The 20,467-nt window shown below is 40.0% G+C and overlaps 1 protein-coding gene across 2 annotated transcripts in view; it reads left to right on the plus strand.

Annotated features, from left to right (window-relative positions):
• The window catches only part of FRS2 (fibroblast growth factor receptor substrate 2), a 62,665-nt gene that overhangs the window by 25,021 nt on the left and 17,177 nt on the right, over nt 1–20,467 (plus strand). The window contains exons 2-3 of one of the 2 annotated variants that reach the window (XM_080935343.1): nt 11,247–11,340; nt 12,573–12,616. Coding sequence is in view for 1 of the 2 variants with exons in the window: in XM_080935342.1 (XP_080791468.1) it covers nt 11,340 (1 nt within the window). In the remaining variant the exon portion in view is untranslated. The remainder of the gene's footprint in view (nt 1–11,246; nt 11,341–12,572; nt 12,617–20,467) is intronic. The other variant, XM_080935342.1, reaches the window with a different exon arrangement.

A 20,467-nucleotide genomic window follows, 5' to 3' on the forward strand; every position in this document is an offset into this window, starting at 1 on the left:
TATACTCACCCCTCTTCTCGGGTTTTCTCTCAGTCAGTCTGTTGCTGTCAGGCTACATCAGGGACATTGTGCTTTTACTTAGTTTAAACAGAGCTCATGGCTTTGTTTCAGCCAGTCCCTTGGGCTGTGCACACTAAAGACTTGTTAACTGTACCTCCATTTATTAGCCTTTGCAGAGGGGAAGTAACAGCAGGCGTCTCTGGCTTGCCATTCTCTCTCTGAACTTTCTTTTGGTTCTGTGTGCACACATGCACTTCTTGTTTCTATTCCTTATTTCAGTGAGAACTGTCAGCTCCATTTTTACTTTCAGTGTTTTGATTGCTCCTTAGCATAATCACTCTTCACAATAGAGTGGTAATTCATAACTAGGTTTAGGTCCCTCTCGTAAAACAAGTATAGCTAGTTTGTAAGGCTAACCTAGACATATCTTATTTTAAAGATTTATTTATCTGTTTTATGTATATGAGTATACTGTCTTCAGACACACCAGTAGATGGCATCATACTATTTTTAACAAAAGGTGATTTTTCAGATGGTGGTGATGATTTTTTGCATAAAGTAGCTAAATTATGAACAGAAAAACCTTTTTGTTGTTTTTAGCTTAAAGTCAAGCTTTTAGGTGGTGTTTACCTGCAGGATGAGATAAATGGTGATCAACTAACTCATCCTAATTGGCCACCAGAGTTACAGTACCTGATTCACCAGAGTGTGACTTTGACTTTCTGACGTCCTAGGTATTACTAGGGATAAACCTCATGGGCAGTTCTTACTCTCTTTGACCATTTTTCTCTGTTGATAACTCCATAGTATTTATGAATTATCACAGGTCAGAAAAGTTGAAAACAGTTTGAGTTGAATTTTTGAGTTTTCTTGCCCTGGATTTGGTTGGGGCGGGTCATTTTGGTGTTTAATGGTGTGGCAGCCTGGGATCAGGAGATAGGTTCCTCACATATGTTGCCTGTGTCTCAGGGCCTCAACAACTTCAGTCCTCTCCTAGCCTGAGTGCACGGGTGTTGTGAGCGCTGAGGTTTGGGACACCAGATCTCTCAAAACGCAGTATTCCTACCGATAGTTTCAGTATGCTACACATGCATTCCTTATCAATACAGGTTTCTAAACGACTGATCTTTATTTTAATTTAAAAGACTAATTGAAAAAGCTTTGTTCGATTTGTTGAGATTAGTCCTCTGCTGTACTTTGATCCCTGCAGTCAAGTAAGAGAAAAATTTGAGCTTTTAGGCACTGGGGAAAGCATAAAATACAGTTAGAGACCTGTCGTGAAGTGTGGTAGAGAATGGAGGAGTATATATCAGCCATATCTATGGGGCACTGACTTCTTGTGCATGGCTTACAGAAGGGCGAATTGTTTTGCTATATAGATGTTTTACTGAGTTATTTGTTAAAACAAGTATGTGTGCATTAAATGCTCTATGTGTTGTCATTTGTGTGTGTGTGGAATTTTACTCTATGATACCCTTTTTAAAAAAGGATGTACTTATTTTATTTATGAGTACACTGTAGCTTTTTTTCAGACACACCAGAAGAGGACATCAGATCCCCTTACAGATGGTTGTGAGCCACCATGTGATTGCTGGGAATTGAACTCAGGACCCCTGGAAGAGCAGTCAGTGCTCTTAACCACTGAGCCATCTCTCCAGCCTTATGATAAGTTTTTGATTTTGCCATTCATGGGTCTTAAGCAAGAGTGGCTTTTTGGTTATAGATACTTAGGTGAAAAGTTCCTGCTGGGAATCATCTATCAGTGCTGGGCATGCTGGAACTTTTTTTTTTCTTTAAAATTTGCTTCCTTTTATTTGTTTGTTTGTGTCTTAGGGTTTCTATTGCTAACTTTTATAAAGTTTTATAAAGTCATGGTGGGAAATGTTGCAGTGTGCAGACAGATGTGGTGCTGGAGAAGCTGAGAGCTCTGCTTCTGAATCCACAGGCAGCAGGAAAAAACTGGTTTGGGCTTCTGAGACCTCAAAGCCTACCCCTTAGTCATGTACCCCCCTCCAACAAAGCCACCTCTCCTAGTAGTGCTACTCCCTATAAGCCTATAGGGACCATTTTCTTTGAACCCCCCACAGTTTGTTTGTTTATTACTTGACAGGGTGAGAAGATCACAAGACAACTTTAGCCTCTCCTACCATGTGAGTCCTGGGGATTGAGTTTAGGTTGTCAAGCTTGGCAGCAAAGCCATTAACCACCGAGCCTTCTCACCTGCCCTGGAATAGCTTGTATTAGTTAGTTTGTTTTGGCCTGTGTGTTCTTGATAATATTCCTTAGAAATGAATTATTTTCTAAATTAGGAAAACAATTTCTCATATTTTATTAAAACAAGGTTTCAAGAATTCCCAGAATAAAAGAGGTGAAACTGGACAGTACTTTTTCCTATAGTTGTTTATTTATTTACTTTTGTTTAAAGAAATTGAAAATAGCTCTCTCTCTCATTCTTTCTCTCTCTCTCTTGGTTGCTGAGGGCTAGAGAAGGTGAGAATACATGGTATCTCTACTCACTGTGTGCTGAATTTCTGGAGTAGGAAAAACCAATTTAAGTGTATCTTATAGTTTAAAGAGAACTCAGGGTTCAGGGTTCATATTGTTGCAAGCGTTAACAAATCAAGTTCAGGGTAAGCAGCTAGGAACAGTTCCCAGAGTCTCACTGCACAAGGGTCCCTATGAGAATGCCAGTGGCAACTACAGAGACAGGCAGAAGCCACAGCCTGCTCCAGTGGCACTGCTGGCTTTGGACAACGAAATGCTGCCACCTCATCCCCAGACTTGACCTTGCTATAGTGGCACCGACGTTAGTATGAGAACAGGTTGTTTCTGCTTCTTGTGTTCACTTGGCCTCTCCTAGTCTGCATTAGATGAATGTGTGATACAATGTGGGGAACATTCTCAGAGTGGGAAGTGTCTGATCTTTTAAAATTATGCAGGGAGTTACAGAGCAGACAAAAAGAACGACAATGGTCCGTGGTGCCTGGTGCCTTGGATGCTTGTTGCACCCTCGCTGTGTGCCAGGCGCCAGGCTCAGCATGTTATAAGCACTATTTCCATGTCATTATTACACAGCAGCAATATTAACTCATCATTTTACAGAAGAGAAGGTGACTTGCCCGAGATCACATACCCTTGATGATGCAACAGCATTCAGAGCTGTGACCCTAAAGCCCACGTTTCCAGTTGTCTCATTTTCTTGATGAACACCTCTTTGTAACCAACATGCTTAAAATTGATATTAAAATCCCTTGAGAACTGAAGAGATGGCTCAGCACTTGTGAGCTTGTTATATACTTCCAGAGGATCAGAGTTCAGTTGCCAGCACCTACATCAGTCTACCCATAACTACCTGTGAATTCAGTTCCTGGTGGGATGTGACACTTGTGGCATCCAAGGGCACATACTCATTTGTGTGTACTCCCACACAGGCACACATGTATACACATATCAGAAGCAATCAAATCAGGGGCAGAAAGATGGCTCAGTTTTTAAGAGCACACGTACGCCTCTTGCAGAGGGCCTAACGTTGATTCCCAGTATCCACGGGTAACTCATAACTAACACAACTCCAGTTCCAGGACTCTGACACCTTCTTCTGTGGTGCACATACATACACGAAGGCAGGCAAAACACTCATACACATAATAATAATAAAAGAAAAAAACTTAAAAAAAACCATAGTAAACTCCTCTGCTTCAAGTAAATTCTGAAAGCCTGTAGGCTGAATCTGTTAATTTCATTAACATTTATTATGTATGGCATGTATACTTATGAATTTTAAATGTGAAGATTGGTGGCTTTGACTTTATGATGCAGCTTTACCTATACTGTCCAAGCTGTCATAGAACTCTGTGTGTAACCCAGGCTGGCCTTGGGTTTTCTGTTCCTTCTTCACAGTTAGAGTGCCGTGATGCAGGTGTGCACCACACGCTTTCATTCTCTTTACATTTTAATCAGTGAACAGTCTCCATTTTATCTTGTTTTGTCATGCATGCATCAAACCCAGGAACATAGTAGGCAAGGAGTTTGTAGTTTTTACTTTTCCTATCATTTTTCCTTGGGTGACATTTTTTTTTAAAATGGGTACAATTGGTTTGCCTGCATGTATGTAGGTATGTCACATGGGGGTCTGGTGCCCTTGAAGACTGTGTTATCTTCTGGAACTAGAGTTATGAATGTCTGTGAGCCATTATGTAGATGTAGGAGCCCTGTCTTCTGCAAGAGCAGCCATTGCTTCTAACTGCTGAGCCATCTCCCCAGCCCCTTGTGTGTTTCAGTGTGTCATTTAAAAGACACTAGTAAGTAGATTACTGATACATAATGAAGGAGGTATAAGGTAGGGAAGTCGTGGAATTTCTGTGATTAACTTTAGGGAATGTAAGGACAAAAGTATTTCAGGTATAGCCTGTGCTCTTGGTTTATGTGTGCCCAATGAGCCATAGGTTGGGAGATTGGTGCTCAGTGTGGTAGTGTGGGGAGGTGGTGGAATTTAAAAGGGGTAGGGCTCAATGCAAGATAATTAAGTTCTAGAAATTGCTGTCTTCAGAATGTGAGACCCTGAGTCATTCTCTCCAGAGCGGTACTGAAAGGGCAGGATTGGCTACTTCTTGTTTCCTGGGCCATGTGATCTTTTCTTCTTTGTTGTGATATCTCCCGGAGATGCTCACTAGAACCAACTCCTTGCTGTCAGGATTTCACATTTCAAGTTGATGAGCTTTATGTAGGTCTTAAAAAACATCCCACCCTCTGGACATGGTGCACACTTCCTTAGTCTCAGCACAGGCAGAGGCAGAGGCAGGTGGATCTCTCTGAGTTTGAGGCCAGTCTGGTCATAAGTTCCATAGAGAGACCCTGTTTCATTTAATTAACTAATTTCAAAATACAATGAAAAACTAAAGACGGTCTGTTAAAACCGAATTCAGGTAACTTAGCTCCCTGGATATTTATAAAAGGCAAGCTTGTTTTGAGGCCAGGTTTTCTGTATAGTGAAGGTTTTAGGTATTGCATTTAATTTTATTATGATAAACAATAAATGTCATAGATTGGTGATACTTGTTTAGGTCTGTGTACATCTTTTGCATGTGATGAAGAGCTGGAAGAAAATTAGGGAAGTTTCTACTTTGATATTCTAAATAGGTCACAATGGAAATGTAATAATGTTTTCTATTTAGAAATATATTTTGTATAGTGCCTAGAATGTGGGCAGGATGTTTATATAAAATAAAAGGTTTTTTTTAACATTTTATTTTATCTGAGTGCTCTGTCCGTGTCTTCATACACACCAAAATAAAAGTTTTAAAATAGGACATTTCCTCATTTTTTTGAGTGTACATGGGAAGGAAGACCAGACAATTACTGATTATAAAAATTGCACATATATTTTTCAAGAGACCATGTATTCTTTATATGCTATCACTCCTCCCTTTGTTTTTAAAGACTTATTTATTTATTTTATTTACAAGAGTACACTGTTACTGCTTTCAGACATACCAGAAGAGGGCATCAGATCCCCTTACAGATGGCTGTGAGCCACCATGTGGTTGCTGGGATTTGAACTCAGGACCTCTGGAAGAGTAGCAGCCAGTGTTCTTAACTGCTGAGCCATCTCTCCAGCCCTTATTATCCTTTCTGAAACCTGAGACAAGGTATAAAAACAAACACTTCTAATGATGCTTCAGGTATTGACTTTGAAACCACACAGACCATTCTGTTATCTTCATTAGATTTAAAAATTTGTGTTGAACATGTTTTGTTGAAAAACATTAAATCCTGGTATTTTTACTTTTAAATTATATTTGTCTTCCTCCCCATCCTTAGTAATCCATACGCTGACTTGAGGGGCAGCTTTAAGTGTTAGTTTTTCTTGATAATCCTGGACAAAAGTATTTTGAAAGTTAGCATTTATATTTATTCATTTGGCAACTTTAATTTGGTAACTCTATTGCATTATCCTCTATGCAAAGACTTAAGCTGTATTCATGTTTAAAGGCACATTTTTAGTCACAGTGATAATTTTTATTTTCTCTAGATAATTGAGGTCATTAATATAACAAAGCTAAGTTATTAAAAGTTTTTCAAAAAATTTTGCACTTATTTATTGTGTGTGTGTGAGAGACTCTGTGTACATGGGTCCATGGGAAGACAGCTCTAAGGAGCCAGGTCTGTTTTCCTCCATGTGGGTCTGGGAGAGTGCATGCAGGTATCAGGAAGATGAGTGCATGCTTAGCCATGCTGGTTCCATTCCTCATCATTCAGATAGTTGATTTCCAGATGACTGAGACTATTCTGTTAAAGTCTTCAAAGGGTTCTCCGCACCTTCTTACCACAAGTTAGCTTTTTATGCTAGATTCATTGTCTAGCTCTTGAAGCCCCTGCTGATTATGTTTCTGGTATTCTGGATTTATTTTTACATGTTGGACTATATGAGAATAGCTTTGTGAACTTTAAATGAAAATAGATTGTTCAGATGAAAGGTATGTTGGCAGAGGTTTGGGATAGCTCTAGAGATTGGATGTTTGCTTTGGTCTTGAAGGTGATTACTGAGTCGTGCTTGGTGGGTCCTCTGTCCCCTGGCTAATCTCTGTTAAAACCCTGCAGTTTGTCAGGCATGTGGTACATAAAAGGCAAAGCAGGCCTCAGCTTGGAGGGTGTTTGTTTATTTAAAGAAGGAAAAATTAAGTTCAAACATCCCTACTGGGTTATATCTAATTTAGTCATGTTCGTGGGCTCTTTTGATTCTTTCTAGTGCCCATGATGCCTAAAGATAACAAATAAATGTGAAATAGTTGAACTTCTCAGAAAAGTTTATAACTTTAGAAATACAAAGAAAAGAAAAAAAAAAAACAAAAAAAAAAAAAAACCAGGAGCAAGGCAGTGTTATTTCTTTTGGGAGTTGTCCTAATGGTGCTCATTTGGTTAAAACTCCTAACTTAACTGCTCCTTTGTAGAGCTGCACAACAGATTATTTAAAAACACAAAGAAAAACAGTGTGATGCATACAATTTCATGAATTGTTTGAAGTTGGGACCATAAGGATCTTAAACATATTTTTTGGTATTTTTGATTTTATGTGTAATGCTTTGAGTGCATGTGTATGTATGCACTGCATGCATGCTGCCGCTCTATGCTACCAGGGTGTTGGGTCCTTGGAACTGTAATTATTCAGGGTTGTGAGCCTCCATGCTGGAGATCAAACAAGGCTCCTCTGGAAGATCAGCAGTGCTCTTAACTGCTGAGCATCTCTCCAGCCCTAAGTATTTTTTTTAAAGTGACAGTATGGACCTGTAGATGTTAAGACACAAAGCTCTGAACACTGATGATGGTATGCTTGGAAATCAACTCATCTAAAATGAGTAACTATTTTTCTTAAATGTTCTCTACCAGAGAACAAGAAAGTATTTATTGGGGGTGAGGTGCTTTCCCAGACAGGCAGCTAGCTATCTTTGATGAGATGACTTATAAAAACCAGACTCTAAAGCAAGAGGAGAAATAAGACTGGGGGCGGGGGGAGTTGTTTGCACAGAGAAAACGAGAAAGCTTTGAAGTGGGAACATGGCATAATGTGTTTATGGAGAGCACAGAGCATTGTGGTCAAAGCCTAGAGGCAGGTGGGTGAGTGGTAAGATTGAGAGAAGTGGGAAGGATCGCTGTAAAGGTGTGGTGTTAGAGTATTTCCTCGGAGGGTTTAAGAGAAGGATGATATACTCTGACCTTCTTTTGAAAACAGCTAATCTCACTGATTCTTGAAGCAAGCAAGGAAGAGATAGGCTCTAAAGAAACCACTGCAGCAACAGAGCTGTGAAGTACGCAAGGCGTGGATCATGTGACGAGTGTGGCTATAGAAGTTGATGCAGCTTAGGGTTACAGTTGCCTGTTCAGGTTTTATGAGACTCTGGGGTTGGTTCTCCAGAATGTCAACATGTCTGCCTACTTGTCCGTCTGTCTGCCTGTCTTTTGCACTGACTGCTTTATTACCTTTCATATGAAATTTATGGGTAAGCAACTTCTAAAGATGACCATGAAGTTTATGTACTTAATGTCCCAGTTCATGGTGGTTATTATATTGCGGTGTGTAGTAGAGTAATAATTGCTTTAAGCCTTTTTTTAAGGGGAAAGAACAAGTAATAGATATTTATGAAATGAATCATGAGTCTTTATGGATACTCTAAATTTTATATAATTATTGAGTTTTTACTCCTGTGATTTTTATTTGAATCCTGATGAGAAATATTACCTATTTGTTAGTATTTGTAACAAGACCACTCAATGTAGTTTAATTTTTTTTTAATGCATATAATTATTTCTTAGTGTGGAGGGAGTAAGGTTGGGTGACCGTGTCAGAATGTACATGTGGTGGTCTGAGAACAAACTTGGTTCTCATTTTTCAACCATATACTGATTGAACGGGGACTGTCAGAGTTGTTGGCAAACGCCTTTACTTGCTGAAACATTTCTCTGGCCCCAAGTTTAAGAGTTTTTGAAACAAAGAAGCTATCACCATGAAACTTGACCAGCATGTCTACCTAAACAAAACCTGAACAAACATTGGCAGGCAGCAATCTCACAAGCCCCACCTGTACACCGAGTACTGGCAATTAACAACAGCTCAGCTAGGAAGAATTAGTCTTTTCTGATAGTACCAAGTGGTGGTGCCGGAAGTGTCCTTAGAGATTGAAACATTTCATCCTACAGGGAAACCTTAAGCAGGGTGGTAAACAACTCAAAAACAAACTTTTAGACAGTCCCTAAAACTGACTAGGTTCATTAGGCCACTTTTTGCCAGAGTGAGCAATAAAAGAGAGTCCCTCTCAGAGAAACAAAGATAAGCTACAAAAGTCCATCGAGAGGGAAGCAGAAACTACCTGAACTGGCTGGAAGAGATTTGGACACAAGTCCCTTGGAAAGGACACTCTCCAACCTGTTGAGCTGCCTGTGAACTATGCGGTGTGCTCCAGGTTCCCAGTTTGGTGACAGCTGTCTGAGTTACTTCTGCTCCTGTCAGTAAGTTCTCCCTCCTGTAAACAACCTCAATAAAACTCATGGTCTACAGAGTTGACTTTGGTGGTGTCCACACTTTGGCTGGTTTTGGCTCCCAGTCTGGAGTAAGTAATGCGTTGCATGTAGTGTCTCCCCAGGAAAAGTTTTGCCACACAGTGATGAACCCTAAAGTCATATCCATGTAATGTAAGCAGAACTAAATGGGCGTGCACACATGGAACAATGATGATTAAAGAATACAAAGACTTTCTGAGGGTCTCCCTTCTCTTGTTGGGTCCACAGTGCTGTGAGTGTGTTGGTGCAGTGTGTTGTAAGTGCACTGGCAGTTTTATGTGTGCCTATGTCACCAGCTTCATCCATAGTGTTTCATATTTCAGTTTCCTGTTTACATATTTATAAATATGTGTCTTTTACACCATTTTTCCTCTTTAAACTTATTTTACATTTTTAATTAGATTTTTTTTGTATTTATATGATGTGTGTATGGGCTTGTTTGCCACAGCATTCATGTGGTAGTTAGAAGACAACTCGTGGGGATTGTTTTATTCCTTATACCTTGTCCTGGGAGGTCAAACTCAGGGTATCAGGCTTGACAGTACGCATCTATATTAGCCGAGTATCTCATCAACCTGTCTTGTAATTTTAATTATCCTAAATATGTTCGAAAGCCTGGTTTGATGGCGTGTGTGCCACACATTGCACAGGAAGGTGAGGGAGGAGGATCTTGAGTTTCAGATGAGCCTAGGCTACCTACAAGACTCTGGCCTTCAACCCACCAGCCAAGCTGGCCAGACTTCCCTAACCAACCCATGACAGCACAAGATAATTTGCAATATAGTTTTCAGCAGTGCCTGGTTTATCTTACCCCTCTTCTCCATTATCATCTGAGATGATTTGGGTTTTTTGTTGCTCATTTTGCTTTGTGAAGTGGGAGAGACTATCCAAACTTTATCTTATTCTTCCAAGTTTTCACATTGACACAGACTTGCACACAAAAGCTTTTATTTTATTTTATTTTATTTTATTTTATATTTGAAACAAGGTCTCACTATGTAGTTTGGGTGTACTCACTGTGAAACTCTCTATAGACCAGGCTGACCTCAAACTCACAGAGGTCTGCTTGCCTCTGCCTCACCACTGTGCCCAGCCACAACTAGCATTTTGTGGATTATTATTCAGTTATAGCCTGAGAAGTAGGGGAGTGCCGGAATTGTTGAGTTTATTCTTGAGATCTGTCAGAGTAGCAACATTTCATTCTCTACAGAAGACCTGTATTCCTAATGCTCTCTACAATACCTCAAAGATTATGAATATTTAATAAAAACATCTGCCCATCCCACATCCTGGTACCTGACAGAAACCACATGTTCAACTCTTCCCAGATTCTTTACCAAAGGTGGAGCTGATCAAGAGCTAAGGTGGCCTAGGCTTTGTTCTGTTTCTGCGGTCGGGAGTGTATCTTCCTTGTCTTTTACGGCTTTTGCTTATTGGAGAAGAGATAATGACAGGTAGTTTGCATTCGTAGTGTTTCTATGGAAGAAACGGTGTCTGAGATTACTTAAGCACTTCATCAGTTGGAGTTAACTAATAATTGGTTTTTTCACTCTTTGAATAAACGTGTGGAACACTCATTGGCATGATAGCCATTGTGTCAAGTGTCTAAAATAAATATATAAAATGAACGCACGGTTTTCATTTTAGGTATAATGGGTAAGTAAATAACAAACAAGTGAGCAATCGCTTCATGGTGTTCAAAATGTGCAATGTATGGTTTCCTATGTGTATCTCTTCTGTCTCAGTTTGTAAGTCACAGTCAGGGCTGTAAGGCCCAGCAGCAGAGCACAGGTGTTGAGGACTAAAACACTCTGGCCCTGGAGGATAGGACCCAGCCTTTTCTTTTTCTTTTTAAATATTTATTTATTTAATGTATATGAGTACAGCATAGCTGTCTTCAGACAACAGAAGAGGGCATCAGATCCCGTTACAGATGGTTGTGAGCCACCATGTGGTTGCTGGGAATTAAACTCAGGACCTCTGGAAGAGCAGCCAGTGCTTTTACATTACATACTGCTGAGCCATTTCTCCAGCCCCTGCTTTTTCTTTTTAAATCTTAATAACTCTTCAGCTCTGTTCATGTTTTCTATTAGGAGTTTGCTTATGGTCATGATAATGTAGTTAATTGTTCTTAACATTTTTATCATTTTATAACATAAGTCATATTCTCAATTACTGTATCCTTATTTCAGAAATGGCTACTAAGAAGTAGATGCCCAGATGTAATGGTGAAGAACTAATCCACCTGTCATGAAGTAAGATGCAGTACAGCGTCCATCCAGATTAGTAAGTAACCAAGTCTCTCTCTTACCTTAACAGTTATCTGTGCTGAACACATTAGTAAGAATGTGGGCATTAAAAGAGTCACTTACAATTCTGTTTCTACTGTGTAGCTTAGATGAGTTCTACAGAATGTGTCTGCTATGTTTTCTTAAAAGAACTGTGCACATATTATTGAATTACAGCTTTAGAAAAATATATTGAAAAGGAGTTACCTCTGCCCAGTACAGCTTTTCTTACTAATTTTGGATATCTATTTTTTCATCCCAGTCTGTGTTCTTCATATTATAAAGATAGAGTTTGATCATAGTGTTGTATCGACAGGCTTCTTATCTGGGTATGGTCCCACATGCCTAAAATCCAAACACTGGAATGGCTAATGTATATTTAAGGCCACCTTGGGTTATGTAGTAAGTTCAAGGCCAGCCTGGGATCCAGAGAGACTCAGTCTCAAACAAATGAAAAACAAAAAAAGCTTCTTTAAATTAGATTTATTTCAGATAATTCTTTCTTGGATTAAAAACTTGCCCTTCATTATTTGAGGGTTTCTTATTGGGGTGATAAAATATTCTACAGTTAGGCGATCCTTGTGATTATATAATATCATAAAATATAATATTTTATGGCTATAAATACTTCTGTTGAAATAAGTTAACTTTATAATATTTCTGTACCTTAAAATATCATCCTTCAGAATATCATCATGTCTTAGAGAAACAAATGTCACTTGAGTTTCTGGTGTCTTAGATTATGGAAGTGTGTCTCACATTTTGTGTCTGACAAAAATGATTTGATTTCAGTTGACAGATAAGTGGTGTTTTAAGATTTACTTTTAAATTTTTATGTGTGTTTCATCCCCACGCCTGTATATCACATGCACACCTGGTTTCCGTGGAAGCCATAGAGGGTTTCAGGTTCCCTAGAAAGTGGTTGTGACCTGCCATGTGTTGGAAATGAAACCTAGGACCTCTACAAGAGCAACAAGTACTCTACTGAGCCATCGCCCCAGTCCCTTTCAGTAGAGTGGATTTTATGTCTTTGCTAGAAATGACTGCCATCATTGTCCTCTGGCCATGACAGTGTACACCTTTAATCCTGTGAGTTCAAGGCCAGTCAGGACTATGTAGTGAGGTCTGTCTTAAAAAGAAGTCAGTTATAACTGAATTTGATTTTGAAATTTTTTATCTTCAAGAAACTATTTTGAAACTAATTCTTTCCTACCTGATTTATTTTTTAAGGAACAAAATTATATCTGTTTTTCTCAGAAAAATAATCCCAAAAGGTAAGAAATCATTTATATAATAATAAAAAATGGGAAAAGTAGAGTGCTTTCTACTGAAAGATAATGTAATTTCCTTTGTCTTCTTTTAGACATTATTTACTTTGTGTGCCATGAGACCCCTGTCTAGGTGGGGGACAGCTTGTGAGGCTCTTTCTCCTTCTCCCATGTAGGTCCTGGGGATTGGGCTGGCTCAGACCTTTGAGTCATCTTCCCGCCCCATTTTGGTGGTTATCTTTTGTTTGCTTTAGTTTTTTTTAAAGATGGGGGTTTCTTACTATGTAGCCTTAGATAGCCTTGAACTTGCCATGTAGAGCAGGCTGGCCAATAATTCACAGAGACCATGTCCTGCCCTTCTTCCAGCATGGAGAGCTCAGGTGTATGCTGCCATGCCTGGTCAGACCTTGGCCTGCTGCTTGGATTACAGCTGTGTCCCACCATAATAGGTAGTCTTATTAGGGTACCAACCCTAATAGATATTTTTTAAAATTTGTTATGGATCATTCCTTCCAGTGGATTTTTAACATTTTTTTAAAATTCTTTAGACTTTTGAAGGAAGACATCATTGAGTAAAAACTATAATAATCTTTGTTTGTTTGTTTATTTGTTTGTTTGTTAACTGTGCACCAAGTACTTGGATTCAATTGCTGGGCCCTGGCTGTCCTGGAACTTATTATATAGACCTCAGACCCAGAGATCCATCTGCTTCTGCCTTCCAAGTGCTAGGATTAACGGTTTGTGCCACTATCTCCTGGTCAAAAGCACAAACCTTAAAAGGTTTAATCTCACTGTTCTTAGTCTGTTCATCTATTTTCTTTTGGAAAGTGAAATTTAAATCTTCTACATTATTAAAATTTATGATTCATGATGATAGGGTCTGGTACTTTTAGAGCTTCCATTTAGAGTGGTAAATGGTTATTTTTGTGATTTTTAATTAATTTATTTATTGATCTGGGTATTGAACCAGGGCCTCTAATGTGGTAGGCATGCTCCTCTTAGTGAGCTATGTGTAAATCCCAGTATTTTTATTTGGTATTTGTGTATATGCATACTCATTGGTATATATATGCAGATGTACATGCATATGCAGTTGCATGTCTGTGCATGTGTATGTAGAGACCAGAGGAGAACTTTAGCTGTCATGTTTTTTATTTGTCTTTTTTCCCCCTCTGGAGATGGGGTCTCTTAGTTGCTTGAAGCTTGCAAAATAGACTGGACTGGCTGGCCAGAGAGCCCAGGGATCCCAGGGATCTTTCTGACTCCATCTCCGTAGAACTGGGATTACAAATGCAGCAGGCCAGCCGCCTTTTCTCATCTCGGCCGTCTGCTGAAAAGGCACGCACTTCACTGACTGAACCACCTCTCCAGCACCCTGATATTGTTATATTTAGTGTAGAAAATTAGCACATTATTAACATGCACACACATGCACGCGCACACACACACACACACACACACACACACACACACACACACACACACAGTATCACCGCTATGTAATTAAAAGTAGTAAAGGGACAGTGGTAACCTTAAAAATGATTATACATTTTAAGTACTCTGTATAGTCTATGCATATTTTGTTGGTTTGTGTGGATTCTTTGAGAGCCTCCGGGAGGCTGCAGGTCTGACGAATTGCCTTGAGCAGGCCTGTCGGTATTAGAATGGGCTTTGGTTTCTGTCCTACTCATCGCCACCGGCCATTTACAGGACCGTTGTTTTCTCCTATATTGGTTGTCCATATAGTTGACTTTTAATGTTTGTTGTGCATATTATTTTATTTAAATCACAACGTTTTAAAAATATTTATTTTGTCTGTAAGTAAATGAGTACATGTGTTTGTGGACAAATGTGTGGAGGTCAGAATATGGCTTCCACTCTCCTGTTTTTCTGCCTAAGCCTTGCTTATTGATTGATTTACTTTGTGTATATGCATGGGCGTGGGCGCATGTGTTCAGCAACCAAAGAAACATAAGATTTCTGGAGCTGGAGTTAAAAGTGCCTGTGAGCTTCTGATGTAGACTGGAAGCAGATGTGGTTGGAAAGGCTAAAGGTGCCTCATTAGGAGGACAGATCTTACTGTGAGGTGAGTGAGGGTCTCAGGCTATTTCTGGGCTTAGGGAGCTGACACAGGTGGTGTTTCTATCTGTGTCTGTAATAATAGCCCACCACTGACTGGGCAACGTATGAAGAGAAGCTTAGTTTTCACCATTATGGATGCTGAGACTTCTGAGATAGCGTACTGGCAGGCAGGGTTCTTGTCTGGTGATTGCTGCTTCCTGCAGAGAAGAGTTCTGGGCCAGGAGATGAGGGCAGATGGAGAGAGGTGCTGGGAGGCCTCTTCTGGGAGAGCCTCAATCCCATTCACAGAGGAGCTGCAAAGCCTAGTCACCTCCTGCCTCCTCCCCCACTCCCCAACCCTATCACATCCAGCCAGTTCCAGCTCCTCAGCTTTGGAGGGACTTACACACTGTGTAGGAAAGGTGGGATGCAGGAAGTCTGAGGAAGCAAAGCCAGGTGGAAAGCTTTGTGAAAATGGTTGGTTGGCTGGTTGGTTTTTTTTTTTTTAATGTCAGTAATGATGTATTTATAAATGTTTTGGTGAGAAGACCAGAACTTTTGCAGCTGATAATGATTTTCACATTCCGTAGATTGTCAGGGGTCGGTTGCCCTTTAAATGTACAACTCAGACTTGAACAGCAGCACAGTTCTTTTTGAGTATCTTTTGTTCTTGAGTCTTTTTATACAGCATGCTAATTTCATTGTTCTCCTGGTAGACTGACAGAACCCTAACGCTTCTGCTTTTACAAATGGAAGCCAGTTTTTAAAAAATGAATTTGGGGGGTCTTTCTCCTCCCGTATGGCTGCCCTATAGTAATACTTTGCTCCCGAGCACACATGCGCACCCCCCCCCCCCGCAGCCCCCTGCACAGATGCTGAGGCGCACAAGTGACAGTTAAAGGACTTGAGAAAGTTGGCTCCCTTCTTCCTTGAAATCATTGAGTTATCCTGCCAGCCCTTAGAGAAGTGTTTTCATCAGGAAGAACCTCATAACGTGGATGTTAAACACACATATACAGTAAGAAAGAGAATGAAAGAAATCCATGAATAATTTAGTTTTTAGTAATTTTTCATGCTTTTTATTTTACTTTATGGTATGAATGTTTTGCCTGCATGAATATCTGTATACTGAGAGTATGGTTGGTGTCCATGAAGGCCAGATATAGGGTGTTGGAGCTTCTGGAACTGGAATTACAGACAGTTGTGGGTCGCCATATAGGTACTAGAAATCAAGCCTGGGTCCTCTGGAAGTGCAGCCAGTGCTCTGAACTGCTGAGCCATCTCTCTTGCCCCAAATGCTCTTATTTTTTGTTTAAATATACTTATTTTAAGTTACACTGAAGCAGCATTTATTCAATTAATAGGATTTGGTTTACCTCTGTTATATATAAAAACATTTCATTAATGTTTCAAATTTATTACAAACACCACAAACTTTCAGTTTAGAATATTGTGGTTTGCTTTTTTAAAGGTTAGGTGTCTGGATTTGTTGGGTAGGATATTTTAATTGCCTTTGTGGGTTATGTAATGAACAATTTGATTGAATATATTTCAGAGTGTCACAGTTTTCTCTGCCTGGTTTAGTGTGGAGATGTATAATGCATTGTAAAACTGTTTCTTTTATTTTGAAAGGTGCAGTTTGCTTCAGACCCTGGTACAGGCAGAGATCAGATTGGTTTTGAGTAATTCATGTTATCTGTGCCAGTCTAGTTCTTAGGTCTTCAGATATACTTACTACTTCATTTTATTTGAACATCTGGAAACATTAAGAAACTGTCCATGTAGATGGTAGACTAATGAATGCAGATTGACTTATAGTCCATTGGTTAAATTCTTAGCAGAAGTTTAGCAGCTCAGTGATGCTCGAAGTCCACCCCAGAGTCTCTCACTTGCTAGGAAAGTGCTTTCTGTGGGCTTTGTGTCTGAGAGTCGAGAGAGTCTATGATACTGAAAAATTAGCACTTTCTGATTCAGATCCTTTGTAGATAACGGCTTCAGGTGTTAAATTTCACTGAAACTTAACTTTACTTTTGAAACTTGAGAGTTTTAAAATTTAATAAAAGAGTACAATTGTTTTCTGTAATTTTTTGTTTCATATTCTGATCATAGGGTCTTGAATGACCTAGTTGGATTTTACTTTTTTAGTTACTTGCTTTTAGATTTAAAAACAAAGGCCCACAACTCAGAGTATGTTGAAACTGCACACAAATTGCTACCACAGGACAAAAGTGCTGATGAAGATGAATCAAGCCCTGTGGTGTGGACTGAAAGGCAAGCCTCTTCTCTCACATAAGCACTTTCCTTGCCAAAGAGGACTGACTTTAAGTGGACCAGCTGTCCATATTGGGAGCATAGGGTTGCTAAGGTGACCACGCTGTTTGCAGCAGAATGCAGCTGAGAGGGCAAGTTCTTGCTGTGTGAGCTGAGGGAAAGAATGTGGTGTGACTGTGCATCATTCCTAATCACAGAATGCTGTGTGGGCAGCTGGAAACGCAGGGCTGAGTGCCCATGCTGTGTGCAGCCAGAAGCTCACAGTTCACAGGGCAGTGGCTGCCTGCCTGCCTGTGAAATAAGAGTTAATATCTTTTGCTTGATGACATAGACATTCATTATATCCAATTTTTAAAAAGTATTTGACATAAATGTTTACTTTTTCTATCTCACCCTTTTTAGTTGTGAATACAATGTTGATAAGTTCCCAGTTTAATGATGTGTTCTTTGCAATTGTATTTCTTTGACTTGACACTTTAATCAGGATTATTTGGAAAGTCCCCTCCCCCATCTTTGCTATTCTAAGGACAGTCCTCAGACCTCGGCCTCCCAAGTAGGTCTGACAACAGGCTTGCCCTGTTATGCCTGGTTTAGTTGTTCCCTCCCTCTGCCCGCCTCTGTTACTGCTGTTACCAAGGAAGATTTTATCTTTGTTTTGTTTGTCTACTTGTTCTTCTCTCCCTCCCTCCCTCCCTCCCTCCCTCCCTCCCTCCCTCCCTCCCTCTCTCCCTCCTTCTCTCCCTCCTTCCCTCCCTCCCTTCCTTTCTTCCTTCCTTCCTTCCTTCTTGAACCTCAAGAGTTTACCTCAAGCTCTTGTCTCCCTAGCCTCTACTTCTGAGTGTTAAGGAGCGTTTATCTTTGTCTTGTGTCTATAAGGACAAATTATCTTTGTATGTGTGTTTGAGACAGTCTTTCACTGAACCTGGAGCTTGCCATTTTGGCTAGGTTGGCTTGCCTGCAAGTTCCGGGATCTATCTGTCTCCTAGTGCCAAGGCTTCATTCCCAGCTTTAAGTTAGTGCTGGGGATCTGGTCAGGTCCTCCCTTGTGTGGCAAGCACTTTACCCACTGAGACGTCTCAGCCCTGTGAGAGCCTCATGGATTGTTCATTCTCTAATGCATCTTAAAGTGAGCTGGAGAGATGGCCTTACAGTTAGGAGCACTTGAAGCTTTTCCAAAGAGTTCCAGTTTTTCCATTCACTTACGTCAGATGATTTCCACCTGTGCTGACTGGCGCTCCATGGGATCCAGTGACTTCTCTTGACCTGTGCAGGTGCTCAAACACCAGTGCCTTCCTTACAAACACAGACCAAGCAGAGAAAGGTGCATTCTCATGCTCAGTTCTGACACACCTTTGGATTCTGCCATGAACTTGTTACTTGTACTTTAAAGTATATGTGTAGACACAGACTGAAACATGTCTTCTTTTGATTTTACTTCTTTCTTCCCTGATTCCAACAATGATGTATGGGTTTTTTCCTTTTTGTTTTGTTTTAAGACAGTGTCTTATGTACCCCAGGCTTACTTCCAACTTGATATGTACTGTAGATGGCCTTGAACTTCTGATCCTTCTGCTTCTACCTCCCAAGTGCTGACACTACTGGCAGGTGCTACCATATTCAGTAGATTTGAAGATTGGATTTAGAGTTTCACATACTTAGTCAAGTACTCTGTCAGCTGAGCCATAGCCCATCCCAGTAATAGATTTATCTTCAACAAGGCATGAGAGGTGATTGGAACAGTCAGAGCCCTGTCAGCCTCACATTCTTTATTGTAAGTCTTATTGTCCAAGCCAGCTCCAACTACAGTCCTTCCTCAGCTTCCAAAGCTGCCTCAGCACATGGCTTTATATTTTCTCGAGTACATAATCTACTTGATTTCACAAGTTTTTGTTTGATTAGTTTTGTAATTATATAATTTGAAGGATAATTAAAGAATTAAAATAATATGACCTTCATTCACTTGGCTCCGTGATGTTTCAAAATAGATCTTGATAAGCTTAAATGTCACCCCAAACAAGCAACACCCCACTCTCACAGCAGTCCTCAGTTTCAGTGTAGGAAGGTGTGAAGCTGTTTTCATTTACAGTTTATCTTAAGAAAGAAACCAGGTTTTCATAGATGAGTGGTTTTTGTTTCTGCGTGCTCTGCTTTATTGCACTGGCCTGTCTATTCCTGAACCATTGCTCATAGAGGTTTGTCTTACACATCTGTGAGTTCAAGGTCCAGCCATAGCTACACAGATCCTGCCTCAATACAAAGTTCTTAAAATTAAAAAATAAATGTTTTTAATTGCATATGGCTCTAATTTCAGTGCTCTAGAGACAAAAAGATGGGAAGTTTGAGGCAGTCTGGACTACATAGTGAGTTCCAGCCTGAGCCACATAGTCACGTCTGTCCTAGCCTAGGGCTTCTTTCAGCCATGCTAGACTGCTACTCTACCAACATGGCTGTATCCCCAGGGCCTCTTTTGCCAAGACTATGTTCCAATTTTATAGTTTTAATAAAATTGATCTCGTCTATTTGAAATATGTCTAAAAAGTGGTGATTACTCTATTTCCATTAAATTGTATTAACTTAAAATTACCTTTTCTAATTTCAGTATAAATTTTTTAAAAGTTATTTATTTATTATATATAAGTACACTGTAGCTGTCTTCAGACACACCAGAAGAGGGTATCCGATCTCATTACAGAAGGTTGTGAGCCACCATGTGATTGCTGGGAATTGAACTCAGGACCTCTGGAAGAGCAGCCAGTGCTCTTAACCACTGAGCCATCTCTTGTGCTCTCTCAGTATGAATTTAATTCTGTATTTTATGCTAATTTCTTACAAACTTTTTCTAAAATCCAGTTAAAAGCAGAGTCCTGTTGGAAGTATGTCACATAGGAAGAACACACCAGGGCCTGGAGGTGGGTTTTAAATAAATAGCACACTCACTACAAGAAAGAGAGGTACCAGTGTTCTTTAGGGAAAGGCAGATTCTAGGACTGGGGTAAATAAGCAAGACACAAAGGAATAAACCCCACAAAGATAGGAATATGTTAAAGGAGCATAGGAACCAATGAAAGCTCCCTGTGGCCAAAATTAAAATCATTTGAGCAACAAAGTCATGTTAAGTAGTATTAGCAGTCACTAAATGTAAAAGAAATGTCTATGGGTCAATATGTGACTGAGTAGAATAAAAGTGGGGGGAGGAGGGACCGCTTTCCTGTGCAATCTAAAAGATTGGTCTTCCTCACAGATAAAGCTCAGCAAAGAGACTGCCAGCCCAGCACACCAAACAGCAAAACAGTGTCTGACTTCAGAGTGATTGAAACTGTCCCTCACACCCTCTTCTTTTTTGTGTGTGTCATTCTAGGGATTGAACCCAGGATCTTACATACAATAGATCAGAGCAGTCTCTGCCCGCCCCACCCTACCCCCCAGCACTGAAGTTGCCCCTTGAATGCTAGCAACTGCACTTGTGGGAATGCCTTCTAAGCCTCACTACATTTTTCCATGCCCAGTATCCTGAGGAATTGTAGA

Source organism: Micromys minutus (genome assembly GCF_963924665.1).
Source record: "Micromys minutus genome assembly, chromosome: 22".
Lineage (NCBI taxonomy): Eukaryota > Metazoa > Chordata > Mammalia > Rodentia > Muridae > Micromys > Micromys minutus.